The 14,981-nt window shown below is 47.7% G+C and overlaps 2 protein-coding genes and 1 long non-coding RNA gene across 6 annotated transcripts in view; 1 reads left to right on the top strand and 2 right to left on the bottom strand.

Annotated features, from left to right (window-relative positions):
• Positions 1–13,021, bottom strand: part of NIPAL3 (NIPA like domain containing 3) — a 34,660-nt gene extending 21,639 nt beyond the window's left edge. The window contains exons 1-5 of one of the 4 annotated variants that reach the window (XM_075603711.1): positions 12,864–13,021; positions 10,880–11,216; positions 4,451–4,519; positions 3,229–3,400; positions 1,358–1,417 (exon numbers count right to left, since the gene is read on the bottom strand). In XM_075603711.1, the coding sequence (XP_075459826.1) occupies positions 1,358–1,417; positions 3,229–3,400; positions 4,451–4,519; positions 10,880–10,972 (394 nt within the window). In that variant the 5' untranslated portion in view covers positions 10,973–11,216; positions 12,864–13,021. Of the gene's footprint in view, positions 1–1,357; positions 1,418–3,228; positions 3,401–4,450; positions 4,520–10,879; positions 11,217–12,834 lie in introns of all 4 variants that reach the window. The other 3 variants (XM_075603715.1, XM_075603712.1, XM_075603713.1) reach the window with 3 other exon arrangements.
• The window catches only part of LOC142496411 (uncharacterized), a 510,055-nt gene that overhangs the window by 62,957 nt on the left and 432,117 nt on the right, over positions 1–14,981 (bottom strand). The window lies entirely within an intron of this gene.
• The window catches only part of STPG1 (sperm tail PG-rich repeat containing 1), a 49,779-nt gene continuing 47,884 nt past the window's right edge, over positions 13,087–14,981 (top strand). Inside the window, exon 1 of the mRNA XM_075603717.1 lies at positions 13,087–13,106. The gene's annotated coding sequence lies outside the window, so the exon portion shown is untranslated. The remainder of the gene's footprint in view (positions 13,107–14,981) is intronic.

Here is a 14,981-nt window from a genome sequence, read left to right as displayed (position 1 = left end):
TATTCCAATGGTACTTAACCCCGAGTAGGTTGAGCCAGATTTTCCCCGGATCCCCAGGATTCGTGTTGGAGGGGAAGCGGACAAAGAGGAGATATGGCTCATATCTGGTGGGACTGTCCAAAGATCCAGGGGTTCTGGGTCATGATCCGAGAACTACTGGGAGTAGAGGTGGAGGTAGACCCGTTGACTTTACTACTAGCCAAACCAATCGAAGGCCTTCAGCCCCAAATGGGAAAAATGATATCTCACGTACACACAGCAGTCCGCTGCTCAGTCACAGCGGCCTGGAAAAAAATTACTGCCCCCCCTAGACAAACAGTACTAAGGAGGGTCAAAGAAATGAGACTGATGGAACTCCTCTCGGCACAACTCAGCCAAAAGGTAGACAAATTCTATACGGTTTGGGAAATATTGCCCGAAGACTAACAAACTGAAGAAACACATCTCTCAAAAGATAGTTCAGGGTATGTCCGGATGGGCAAAGATGACCGAGAGTGAGAATCGCGCCGTTCCCCCCCCCCCCCCCCCAGACCCTTCGGATTCAGAACCCAGACGCTCATACACATCTCCTCACCTATTCTGTACCCCCCCTCCTCCCTTCCCTCCCTGTCCCCTTTGTCTTTTTCTCCTTACTCTGTCCTTTTTCTCCTCTATCCTTCTACTATTTTCAAAGAGATATTAAAGGAAGCAGCCGCTTCCCCAATAAACAATGGAAAGGGAATATTAGTAACAATGTTAGATATATATATATATATATTCTTCTGATCTTGTGAAGCGCCTATCTGTTTCCCATAAATATGAGAGATATATTCCCAAAAAGTACTGTTTATTATATGCTGTATATCTCTTTACAAAACAAAAAAAAATTTGAAACATAAAAATAAATAAAATCACAACCCGCAATAAATGAAAGTAGGATTTTTTGTTTTTTAAATAAATAAATATTTGTTTTTCCCATCTACACCAGGGGTGGCCAACGCCAATCCTCAAGGGCCACCAACAGGTCAGGTTTTCAGGATATCTCTGCTACAGCACAAGGGGGTGCAGTCTTTAACTTGGTCACCTGTGCTGAAACAAGGATACCCTGACAACCCGGCCTGTTGGTGGCCCTTGAGGACTGGAGTTGGCCGCCCCTGGTCTACAGGGTAACAACCTCCACACGCTGTAATTTCATCATTAAACCTCCATGTACTGCTGTAAAAAATAAAGACAGAGAAGCCACACTCAATATGTCATTTCTGCCCGAGAGATTCAGCAATGAATGAAAGTGAAATGGAAACATGCTTCACTGGGTCCAGTTGGAAATAAGAACAGAAAGGGTTTATAAAGGGTGCGTGCATCGGGACTTCATACTCACTTAAGAATTCCTTTGGTTTCCATTTCTCTTTAATAAATATAATTCCTATGATTGAACTGGCTGCAGGAGAGAAACAACAGATTACAATGCATGCCTCTGGAGAGTATTTCATTTGAGTATTAGATCTTTGGGACAGCAAAAGTGTGTGTGTGCACACGTGGGCACACACACACACACGCAAGAATAGAAAAAAAAAAAAAGTTGGTGAACCCCAATGATCACAGTCACAAAGAACCCCAGAGTAACATCCAAGGATCTGCAGGCCACTCTCACCTTGGCTAATGTGAGCGTTCGTGACTCAGCAAGCAGAAAAAGACTATACAAGAATGGTGTTCATGGAAGGATAGGCAGGAGGCAACCACTGCTCTCTAAAAAGAACATTGCTGCCCGTCTGAGGTTCGTCAAAAAGCATATAGATGATCCACAAGACTTCTGGAACAATGTTCTCTGGACATGAGTCAAAAAAGTAGAACTTTTTGTCCTCAATGGCAACATAATGTTTTGGTGCAAACCAAACACTGCGTTAGAACAGAAGAACCTCATCCCAACCGTCAAGCATGGTGGTGAGAGTGTAATGGTTTGGGGCCGCTTTGCTGCCTCAGGACCTGGATGGCTTGCCATCATGAACACAACCATAAATTCTGCATTGTACCAGCAGATTCTAGGGGAGAATGTCAGGCCATTCATCTGTGAGCTGAAGCTGAATGAAAGTGGGTCATGCAGCAGGACAATGATCCTAAACATACAAGCAGATCTACAAAAGAGTGGCTGCAGAAGAAGAAATTCTGCGTTTTAGAATGGCCTAGTCAAAGTCCAGACCTAAACCCCATCGAAATGTTGTGGTAGGACCCAAAGTGACCTGAAGCCCTCAAATGTCACTGAGTTGAAGCAGTTCTGTAAGGAGGAATGGGTCAAAATTCCTCAAACCCGATGTGAGAGACTGACCAGCAGTGACAGGATACCCTTTGTTGCTGCTCAAGGGGGCGCCACCAGGTACTGAATCTAAAGGGTCACATACTTTCTCACACATGGATATTGAATGTTTAATCATTTGTGGCTAAATAAAAGTTGAAAAAGTATCATGTTTTTGTGTCATTTGTTTAATCAGGTTCTCTTTATTATTAGGATGTAGATTGAGATCTAATAACATTTTAGGTTTGAAATATGTGGAATTCCTAATGGGGTTCACATACTTTTTACTCAGAAACGCACACACTGGTTTACAGAGCACCCCATTATTATTATTTGGACACCTCTTAAGATATCGTAACCAAATTTAGGATGATGGTTCCGGAGAGCAAGGTGAAGTTTTTTGCCTTTGTTTGGATACAATTCGCAAATGACATCACCCCATCACACAACCCTCAGGCTCCCACTTAATCTTGGGTCACTCTGAAAATACAATTTGCAACATTGGCAAAAATACCGGGAGCAGACAAAATTCTGCAAGAGGACGAGATCATTGTTTGGGACGAGAGTGGAATGTCACACACACACACACACACACACACACACACACACACACACACACACACACACACACACACACACACACACACACACACACACACACACACACACACACACACACACACACACACACACACACACACACACACTCTAACGAACACTTCAGGACCTCTGAGGCAATGCAACTATTATGGGTGGAGTTATTGTTAATTTACAAGGGGATTTCTCATTAAGAAATGTAAAAAAATTTTTTAACCGTTTATAAAATCTCATTATTTTGTTTTGTTTCTTACAATTCAAGCGTCGCCGGGTACTTCCTGTGTGCGCGCGCGTGCGTGCAGGGACACAGTATCACAGCATACGGAATAAGGGCCTGTGTGATGTACCTGTTGAACACTTACCTATAATAGAGACCACGCTGAGGGGAGCAATAAGAGACAGCGGTGCAAAGGCGTAGGAAGAAAACACTCCCGTCTCCCCCAATAACATTAACAGGAGACCCAGCCACCAGGTCTTCGTCCTGAAGTACGACCGAGGATCTTTGGCGCCAGCCAGTCGGATGTGGCTGTATTTCTGGATGTCGAAAACACACAGCGGTTAGTGGGCGCCACACCTGCTAAGCAGCGTGGTTCCAGGGGCCCCCCAGTGTTGTAGTGGCTGCGTCATGCACTTTACAGGGCTCGTTTTCCGGGGGGGGGGGGGGAGGGGGGGGGGATCGCGTTCTGAAAACGCGTTGGGAAGCGGACACTTCCGATCCCGGGTGAAGCGCCGCCGCGATCTCGTGAGCTGACGGGAGGGGCCGTGGCACCAATAAGGTTACATTTGATATATATTCAGTGGGCAGGAAAAGAACTAGAGGTGGAGGCAGGAGTCCCGCTGTACAGAATAAACACACAGGAGGAACTGCGCCCGTAAGGGGGGGGGGGTCACATTGACACTTCTGTTACAAATTCTGCCCCTGTTAGTATTTTCAAATAATTTCTTTTTAAAGTATTATCTAAACGGGTGATCGGAGATTTGGGAGGGAGTTTATTTCCTTTGGCTGCTCCCTTTTGTGTGATATCACAAGAGTTTGCACAGGCAAAGCCCCCCACCTCTCCACCTCTCCTTATTGACTACCATGGAACCTACTCAATGTGGTGAGAAGTACGGTAACGCACAGTAAATTATACAAGCGAGTGAAAGTTAAAAGTACGTTAACGGTCACCCTGCGTCTCACTATTGTATCTATGGGCTATACTTACTACGTGATGTATTTCATAAACCCCCTTCCAGCGCTGGAAGACACCTTAGGCCACGATTATAGTTGCCGCACATGACATGCGGGCCTGTTGCTTGCGCAAAACATGCACTGAGGCTGGAGGCGACGGTGAGGCGACACCAGGCTGGTTTGCTCTCATTGGCTGAACCGGTCACGTGACGCAGCCGTCGAGCGGATTTCACCCCCCCATTTTCAAAAATGGCCCGCGCGGTCGCTCTGCAGCGCTCACGCACACTATGGGCGGCCTCATTGAAGAACACACATTTGTACTGGCGTCGCGCGATGTCATGCACGGCCACCATAATCGCGGCCTTACAGCGCTTCCCTTGAATAGCACTGCTTAGTTAATACGGGTCTCTTACCTGTAGGTTGAGTGCAATACTGATAACAAGGTGTCCAAATATGGCCAACAGGGCGCCAATCAGGTTGTCCTGCAAGAAAAGATGGCCGGGGTTACGCAGCGAGGAGTCCCTCCTAAAACAAAAAACGGAGTCAGGTCGGGGCGAGTCAGGTCGGGGGAGGGGCGAGTCAGGTCGGGGGAGGGGCGAGTCAGGTCGGGGGAGGGGCGAGTCAGGTCGGGGGAGGGGCGAGTCACGTCGGGGGAGGCGGGGCGCCTTTACTCAAATCTAACACTCAGAATTATTTTTATATCCGTGTGTAAAGTAACACTTGGAGGGGTTTGGTTTCCTCTGGCTGCTCCCTTCTGTGTGATATCACTGTGCGCTAAACTGGAGTTTGCACAGGCAAAGCCCCTTTCTCCTTTTCCCATCTTTGGACAGTGTAGGCTAGAGCAGCGGTGCGCAAACTGTGGGGCGCGACCCCCAGGGGGGGCGCGACACTGCCGACGGGGGGCGCGGGGTTTACAGAGGCCCTGCGCGCTTCCCGAAGGCACTTAAATTAAGTGCCGGGGGAGCTGCAGGGCCTCTGTAAACCTAACTTACCGTGGCTCCGGCGGCTTCCTCCCTGCGGCGCCATGGCAACGTGGCGTCAAAATGACGCTGCGAGGTCATGTGACGTCACGTTGCTATGGCAACGTGACGTCATTACGCCGGAGCGCGGGTAAGTTGGGGTTGGGGGGGCGCGGGAGCGAGGGGACAGCCGTCAGGGGGGCGCAGGGAAAAAAGTTTGCGCCCCCTTGGGCTAGAGGTTGAGTAAACACTTGATCGACAAGCCCCCTCCCCAACTCTGAGGCCCCAAAGGAAAAAAAAACATTAATTTCCAAAGACACCAAAACAGCCAAATCTTTGCTTTGTCAGATTACACTGTTAAGTTGATTTCCAAATGTTGCCTTTTTTTCAAACTAACAGGGATTGCACCTACGACAAATGACCTATTGGTAAAGACACAAGTTTGTAGTTGAGGGGTGTTAGGCTGTGTTCCTCATCAGTTACTTGTGATCTCGGACCTGTTACTTCATCTCCCGGTGTGTTTGGTAGTTCAAAGTCCTAGTAGCTGCATTTAGTCCTGAAGAAGAGCGGATTCAATGTTGGTTGTGACATCTTTTAGTGGATCAGCGTTAGTTCACCAGATGGAAGTTCTGTACAGCTCTAATTTCCAAACCTCCAAGGTTTCTTCTTCAAGTGCACACCAAAAATGTCCTCCATGAAGTACCCCAATAGTCTTCCACTATAAAAAGGTACCACAATCTACAACGAATCTGCTAGCCAGTGTGTTGGGTACAAAGTCTTGTGTTGGTCCTGAAGAAATACAGATCTATTGTAGGTGGTGATACTTTTTAATGGACAGTCGGACGTCTTTACAGATGACATAGTTAGCGCTTCAGGCTGGCTGACCTTTTTTTAACCGGACCCTTGATAGATTAGGTAGACTGTGGGTTGTTGGGGGGGGGGAGGGGGAAGAGTTGAGAAGCTGGGTTGGGGAAGAGGGTGCCCCCTATGTACATGCGAGCCTGGACCCAAATTTGGGCGCCAAACTAGGTGTCTGATCCCAGAACTTTGGTTTGCCGGGCCTGACTTCCGGGCATGGCCGGCCAATGCCGGGACATCCCCACCGGCCCTGCAGAGTTTTTCCGAATGAAGAAGAGACCTTCATGTCCACATGGAGGAGACCTGTGGTGTTCCAACAGCTCTTTACACTAGAATTGAATCAACGCAGAAAGGCCAATGCTAATACCCTGGGTACAAAAGATTAAGGGTGTAAATCCTTAAACTGCAACTGGGGCACCATTACAGGGGAACTCCCCATGACGTCAAAGGAATGGGACAGAATGTTTCCTCCAGCACCTCCGCAGTGTATTGAATGAGGGGCTCTGAGGGAGCTGTAATTACTAGGGACGGTATCCGTGTGTCACGGGGGGGGGGGGAGGTTTCACCTGATATTAGAAGCCAGCTAGAGGTGTGTAAATTCTCATGGGTGTGTCACAGAGCACAGTGCATTACAAGATGACACGGTTGTGTTGCTTCTCTTAGGAATTACCTTGTCAAACCAGATCACACTTACACTTAACCCCTTCTCTGCCAGATGGGTCATACATTTAGATGTCTGGTTTAAAGAGGACATCTCAAATAGGGGAACAAGGGTTTTTTCTTTTTTTAAACAATATATCAGTGCAATTGTCGCTTTTAGGCTGCGATTATAGTAGGCGTGCACATGGCGTCGCGCACGCTTGTCGCCCGAGTGATGGTTGCACTGAGGCTGGAGGCGATGCGGAACTAGGCTGGGGTCGCCCTCATTGGCTGAACCTCTCACGTGACGCGGCCGCCATGTGTGAAAAAATTAAATGGTTTGTCTTTTGAAAAATCTGCCGCGCAATCGCTCTGCTTCACGCTCCAGCGACACTATGGCCGGCCCCTCTCAGCTGCTGCACTTTGTTCTTGCAGCGCACAAAATCGCTTGTACCGTCGCGCCTACTATAATCGCGGCCTTAGAAGGATTTAACCCTTAACGCGTTTACTTATTTATATCCGGTGAATCAGTGTGCTGCTGTTCTCTGGGAACACTGAATACAAGCATATCAGCTCCTGGTCAGAATTACTTTGCAGACAGAACAATTTACCCGCGGCTTCCAGGACGGACAAACAGTCCTAGGACCAAACGGACATTAAATAAAAAAGGCTGCAAAAAGCTCCCACAACTTTAGTTTAATATGGAAAAGTTTAAAGTTAAACGCTCAGTGACATCAGACAGAAGGGAGCAGCCAGAGGAAATCAAACCCCCTCCCGAGTCTCAGCTCAGCGTGTTCCCAAACTTAAAAACAGGCGTCAGACTTGGGTAAAAAGGCATCAAATCGCCCAAATGTGAACCCTCTACCATGTCACTACCATTAGCACACGTTGCTCCTAGGAGGGGGTTGTCCCTTAAACTGTTAAGAGCAGGGGGTGGCCAACTGCAGTCCTGGAGGGCCGCCATGCCTGCTTCAGCATAGGTGCTGACTGAGCCACCTGTGCTGAAGCAGGGATATCCTGAAAACCTGACCGGTTGGTGGCCATTGAAGATTGCAGTTGGCCCACCCCTGTGTTAAAGCCTCGCCAAGGACTTGTGATTAGGTCGACACCAACACAGTCATTTAATGGGTGTGCCTGTGTGTGCGCGTTTGTGTCGTGACGCTGCCAGTGAGCAATTTAACCATTAAGATATCGTCGTGAAATAAAATGTGTCGGTTAACCCATTCAGTGCTGAACAAATGCAATATTTGCAGATCCTGTGGGGTCTGCCGCAGGAAACATGAAATCTGGGAAACCCTATTAGGAAAGGGATTACATTTAAAATAAAATTTTAAAAAAGTATTATTTTAGGGGGTTGAAGGGTCAGTCCATCCTAGGCCAAAAGGACAGTGGCACATTTAAAAGGGTTAAATAAGGCTGGCAGGACCTTTAAAAAGAAGGTATGAGCTTTACTAGTGCACTAAACCACTGGTGCACAAACTTTTTTTCCTGCGCCCCCCTGCCTGCTCTCGCCCCTTAACTTGACTCAAGCGTCAAATGATGCCACGGGGTCATGTGACGCTGTGCTACCCGAAGCTGCCTAAGTCAAGGTAAGTGAGTTACAGAGGCCTGGAGCGGTCCCCCAGCATTTCATTTAAATGCCTTGGGAAAGAGCGTGGAGTGTCTGTAAGTACCGACCCCCCTCCCAAAAAAATCTCGCGCCCCCCAGTTTGCGCACCGCTGCACTGAACCCCTGATCTGGATCTTGACGCAGTCACTCCCCATTTTCTTACATTTTAAAGGCTGTATTTAGGGTGCAAAATTCCTGGGGCCGGACACAGGCAGCGGGGTCAAGTGTTAGCGCACATCCTCAGCGACTAATAACGCAGCGTCAAGTCCGGAAACCGGGCGGCAGTGATCGTTATATGCCAAAGAGGGGGTCCCACGGACAGCGGATATCTACAGAGGTCGGGAGAGCGCGCGCGAGGGAAAGTCAGAGAGCGCGCGCGCGAGGGAAAGTCAGAGAGCACGCGCGCGAGGGAAAGTCAGAGAGCGCACGCGCGCGAGGGAAAGTCAGAGAGCGCACGCGCGCGAGGGAAAGTCAGAGAGCGCACGCGCGCGAGGGAAAGTCAGAGAGCGCGCGCGCGAGGGAAAGTCAGAGAGCGCGCGCGCGAGGGAAAGTCAGAGAGCGCACGCGCGCGAGGGAAAGTCAGAGAGCGCACGCGCGCGAGGGAAAGTCAGAGAGCGCGCGCGAGGGAAAGTCAGAGAGCGCGCGCGCGAGGGAAAGTCAGAGAGCGCGCGCGCGAGGGAAAGTCAGAGAGCGCGCGCGCGAGGGAAAGTCAGAGAGCGCGCGCGAGGGAAAGTCAGAGAGCGCGCGCGCGAGGGAAAGTCAGAGAGCGCGCGCGCGAGGGAAAGTCAGATCGCGCGCGCGCGAGGGAAAGTCAGAGAGCGCGCGCGCGCGAGGGAAAGTAAGAGAGCGCGCGCGCGCGAGGGAAAGTCAGAGAGCGCGCACGCGAGGGAAAGTCAGAGAGCGCGCGCGCGCGCGAGGGAAAGTCAGAGAGCGCGCGCGCGAGGGAAAGTCAGAGAGAGCGCGCGCGCGCGCGGGGAAGTCAGAGAGCGCGCGCGCGCGAGGGAAAGTCAGAGAGCGCGCGCGAGGGAAAGTCAGAGAGCGCGCGCGAGGGAAAGTCAGAGAGCGCGCGTGTGAGTATTTTAGTAGCGTACCCATTGACATGCGCCTCCATACTTCACTTCAAATACCGTGATGTTAACGCAATGTTGCGGCACAACACCGTGACGATAAACGCCAATACTAATAAGCTCAATAACATACGTTGTTTTTGCATATAATTACCTTTAAGGACACGCGTCCACCGCCGAGAAAATAACGGATTGAGGCAGCCCGACGTGCCCCGATTTAGCAGAGCTTTGCGGGTGTCTGTCTGACCCAGGACATATTCCTTATTGTATTACCTCCGGACTCTTTGATACGAGACCACACAAGTCTCCTCACCATGCTCCCCCTTCCCTGTTCCTGTCCACTAAACCAGCATGGACAGGGTTAAAGTCACCAAGAAAGGACAGCTTTGAAAACCTGGGATTCCTCCCCTCCCCTGCCCCCCGCATTCCTGCTGGGAGCAAATCGCTATAGGTCAGGGCTCTCTTTGATATGAGACCAGAGGAGTCTCTTCCCAAAAGGGTGTCAGCTGCTTGCAGATGTTTGAAATGCTCCACAATTCCCCCAAACATATACTGCACCATTGCTAACTGTCCATGAAATGTCTTTAAATTGAATGTATGACCCCCTGTTCATTTAATGTGACCATGTATTGTCATTAGATTGTAAGCTCTTCGGGGCAGGGAACGCCTTTTCCTATTGTTAGGGAGAAGGAGCGGCTCAGTGAGTAAAGACACTGACTTATGACCTTGGGCAAGTCACTTTATCTCCCTGTGCCTCAGGCACCAAAAATATAGATTGCAAGCTCCACGGGGCAGAGACCTGTGCCTGCAAAATGTCTCTGTAAAGCGCTACGTAAAACTAGCAGCGCTACACAAGAACATGCTATAATTATATTGTTTGATGTTAGCGCTTATTCCCATTTTGTGTTAGAATATTATGTTGCGTGTATTGTAAAGCGCTGTGTATGTATATAGCGCCATTCGTGTACATAGCGCTGCACAGACGTAATCAGGTTGCCAACCTGGAGTGTTTATTTAAATAAAGCACTTCCCTCCCGGCATCTTCTCCCCGCAACTCCCTTCATTATGGCGGCTGTGCGGCGCCAAATGACGCCACGTTGCCATGACAGCGGGACGCAACGTGGCGTTGCATGACATCGTGACTTCACGTAGCGTATCATGGTCATGGCGGGCATCACGTGGCGTTCACGTCGGCATAGCGACGCCTTTTGCCACCGCGCAGCCATATCGCCAGTATTTGCAGGGGGGGGGGGGGGGATGCCGGGAGACGTTGCCGCCACCACCGCCCCCGTGGTTACTACCACCACCCGCAGGTTTACTAGGTAAACCTGTAGCCTGGAGGGATACGTGGCCGAAACCCCTAGTCTCCGGGTGAAACCCGTGGCGGTGGCAACCCTGCTCGTAATCCACACGATAAATCATATACATAACAAAATCATACAAGTAACACAATGGCAAGAAGTGCCTTCATGAACAACAACGGCGACACAATTAGGCGCTCCTACACATTCAAATCGTGTAAGAAGCGCTTTCAGACATAAAAGTGACATTTAGGAAAAGGAGTCCCTGCCCCAAAGAGCTCACAATCTAATCTGTGCACCTGCATGGCGCTATATAAAGATATACATCCATCCTAACGGTGTGCTCAGGACACTTGAAAACGAGAGGTAACGCTCCATGTATTAACTCCCTGTCTTTAGAAATAAATACCTTGTATGAAAAGTAGTTCTCAGCCGCCGATGTTGCCGGCGTCGTGAGAGGCAGCTCCTGTAGCTGCAATTCTGCGTCAATTCCCTTCTCCATGTTATCTTACTTCTGTCTTTTACACAGCATCGTCTAAAGCAGCCTTAAAATGCAGCCCCTGCGCTCAGAGTGACAACCTCTCTTTGCTCCCCATCCTGGGATCACTGGGAATAACTGGCCGCCTGCATGTTATCCGGCTGCCGGAAAGGTACGAGGGAGACGTTAGCGTTCAATTCTGCGGATTAAATAGCCAGACTCCGCTTTTCCGATACGGGTTTGGATTGTTTTATATTAACATCTTGCCCTAAAAAAAAAAAAAATCATAAAAAAAGGATACATGAACAGCTCAGAATGTACTAAATAAGAACGTATATTTCTGTGTTCAAGCAGGACTTTTAATATAAGCCCACGTCACAACCTTATAATAGCCTTATACAATAATAGTTAGACTTTAAATAGTACAACAAAATAGCAACAATATAAAATGGTAAACATTCACACTATTTTTGAAGAGCATTCTAAAATAATATTAAATGTCAATAAGAAAAATGACGTCACAAATAAAATTATGATGATTTAGTTACATATTACATTAGGAGCATACAGAATTGTACAGGCATAAATAATATTCTTCCCCTGAAATTGTTGCACTTTAATTTTGTAGAGAAACGGTATAAAATAGGTTTGCAATGCGATTATTTATTTTTAACTCTTTCAGAGACAGAGGTTTGCAATTCCCAGAGTACATTACAGGGCAGGGCAGATTTCCTTGTCACCATATGTTGCAGAGCGAGGTTACCCTTTGAAAGCAGGAACACAGGGTTTTGGAGCGAGATAAATTTAAGTGCAACCATTCGTGTAACACATCCGGGCTGTAGGAAAGTGTTTGCACGCCTTCAAAACCGCATGGGTTGCTTCAGGTATACTAAAACAAAGTGTGTGGACAATATAAATCTATTTTTGGTGCATTTTACCTTTTCTTGAACTATATACATGTGTGTATATATATCTATATGTACATGATATATCCATGTGTCTTTGTATATGCCATTTGCAAACAATATCTGTATAGTGTGAGTGTGTGCGCGCACACACACACACACACACACACACACACACACACACGATATGTACATGTTATGTATACGTGTGTAAGAATGTGTGTATGTATTACTTCCTGGTAAAACATTTAATAAATAAAATATATGTATGTGATATATAGACATGTGGGTTGTATATGATACGAGTGTGTGAATGTACATATTTATTTATAACAGCATTTATATAGCGCCATTATCCAGGGCACTGTGCATAAAGTTAGTAAAACATATGGTGTGTGTTAGAAAGGGGCTGTCCTGTACAAAGCAGGAATGCAGGTACAGTTAGTATAGAGACGTATAGAGGATATTCAGCATCAGAAACGCTAATTATACAATGCCTAATATTACCACAGCAAAGTCTGTCCCTGTGTATAACACACAGACCCTCACACTTACCTATGTCCCTGTGTATAAACACACATACCCTCACACTTACCTATGTCCCTGTGTATAACACACATACCCTCACACTTACCTATGTCCCTGTGTATAACACACATACCCTCACACTTACCTATGTCCCTGTGTATAACACACATACCCTCACACTTACCTATGTCCTTGTGTATAACACACATACCCTCACACTTACCTATGTCCCTGTGTATAACACACAGACCCTCACTTATATATGTCCCTGTGTATAACACACAGACCCTCACTTATATATGTCCCTGTGTATAACACACAGACCATCACACTTACCTATGTCCCTGTGTATAACACACATACCCTCACACTTACTTATGTCCCTGTGTATAACACACAGACCCTCACACTTACTTATGTCCCTGTATATAACATACAGACCCTCAAACTGACCTGTATATAACACACACTCACTTGCTCACCTCTTCCTGTTGCTGCTGCTCCTGTGCCTATTAACAGTCAGAATGATCCTAGTGTTTTGATTGGATGATGAAGCTGCCAGTCACAAGCACTTTGTGACAAGGGGACCGTCTGATTGGTTCAGAAGCTGCCAGTCACCTGCTCTATTGGTGGAGATCTGGGGAGTCAATAATAATAACTAGGAAGGACAAGCAGGAAATGAGAGTCAGCATCAGGCGTACACACTGCTGGCGCTCCCTCTCGTGGTTAGTTATGGATAAGACACCCTGATTGGGCTGCAAAACACGTTTTTTAATTTATATTTTGGTTGTCTGAGAGACCAAATGAGATGAAAATAAATAAATAAAATGAGTACACTACTTGTAGTAATTCGCATGAATGTATTATTAGTAGTATTAATGAATTGTAATGGCCCAGGATAAACCAGATACAGGCATACCCCGGTTTAAGGACACTCACTTTAAGGACACTCGCGAGTAAGGACATATCACCCAATAGGCAAACGGCAGCTCACGCATGCGCCTGTCAGCGCATCCTGGACAGCAATACCGGCTCCCTACCTGTACCGAAGCTGTGCGCAAGCGGGGAGACCATAGAGCCTGTTACAAATGCGTTATTTACATCGGTTATGCACGTATAGGACGATTGCAGTACTGTACATGCATCTATAAGTGGGAAAAAAGGCAGTGCTTCACTTTAAGTACATTTTCGCTTTACATACATGCTCCGGTCCCATTACGTACTTTAATGCGGGGTATGCTTGTAATCATATTTTGAGGTTATTGCAATGCATTGTTTCTATTTATATCCATGAATTTAGATTGAGATTTCATGAGATGCCAAAAGGTATGACACCTTAAGGAATATATGGATTATTGGGTTTATAATTGTGATAATGAGTGTGATTAATATTATCAGTACTCATAATAACAAATAATTGTGCAATGTTGTACTGATCTTTTTGCAGTTTAATAAGTAGGCCCCATAAATCTTTGACACCTCACTCCCATCTCCACCCTCACCAACCTTGGTATCACTGACTCCGCCCTCTCATGACTCTCATCCTATTTCTCCCACCGCTCCTACTCTGTCACCTTCAACAATTCATCCACTTCACCCACAAGCCTCCAAGTGGGCGGACCCCAAGGCGCCATCCTCGGTCCTTTCCTCTTTTCCCTCTACACTGCCCCCGTCTTTGACCTCATCACCTCGCATGGATTCAACGTTCATTTTTTTGCAGACGACATCCAAGTCTATTTCTCCTTCCCACTATTCTCACCTGAACTTTCCACCCATATCTCTGCCTGTCCTTCTGCCATTTCCACCTGGATGTCCTCCCACTTCTTACAAATGAACCCAGCTAAAACTGAAGTCCTCTACTTTCCTGCTTCCTACTCACTCCCATCCTCCCCATCTCCTTTCTCCCCCTCACCATCTCCCCCTGCTGCTCGCCACCTTTGACCCTTCCCTCCTCTTTGCCCAACACATCACCTCCATCACTACCACCTTTTGCTACCACCTATGCAACATTAAAAACAATTGTCTACTCATTTCTCTCTCCTCGTACAAACTTCTCATCCACTCCCTCACCTTCAGCCGTCTCGACTACTGTAACTCCCTTCTCCTTGGTCTCCCCCTCTACTCCTCCATACACCTCCAACAAATCCAAAATGCTGCTGCATGTACACTCCTCAATCCCCCGCTCTATCCACATTACCCCTCTGCTCTCCCAACTCCACTGGCTACCCACCCAACAACTTTCCCTCTTCAAATTCTTCACCCTGGTCTAAAAATCTCTCAATGGTCTTGCTCCTCCTTAGCTTTCAGAACCCATGTCTCGCTACACCTCTTCCTGTTCTCTTCGCTCCCTGACTGCCACAACCTCACTCCCCCCCCCCCCCAGCCCCCTGTGCCTCCTCTTAATTCCAATCATTTGGCTTACTCACCCCCCTCCACTAGAACAACCTCTCCCCCATCAGATCCAATCTGCCCTCTCCCTAACTATCTTCAGAAGCCAACTCAAAACTCATCTCTTCTCCATCGCATTCCATGATCCCCAGTTAACCTCCTTCTATCCCATCCCCTGCCTCCCTAACACCCATGATCTCCCCCACCCTCAA

This window comes from Ascaphus truei, chromosome 6 (genome assembly GCF_040206685.1).
Source record: "Ascaphus truei isolate aAscTru1 chromosome 6, aAscTru1.hap1, whole genome shotgun sequence".
In the NCBI taxonomy this organism is placed as follows: Eukaryota; Metazoa; Chordata; class Amphibia; order Anura; family Ascaphidae; genus Ascaphus; species Ascaphus truei.
Note: the sequence above shows the minus strand (reverse complement) of the source record. Positions and strands in the feature narration are given on the sequence as shown.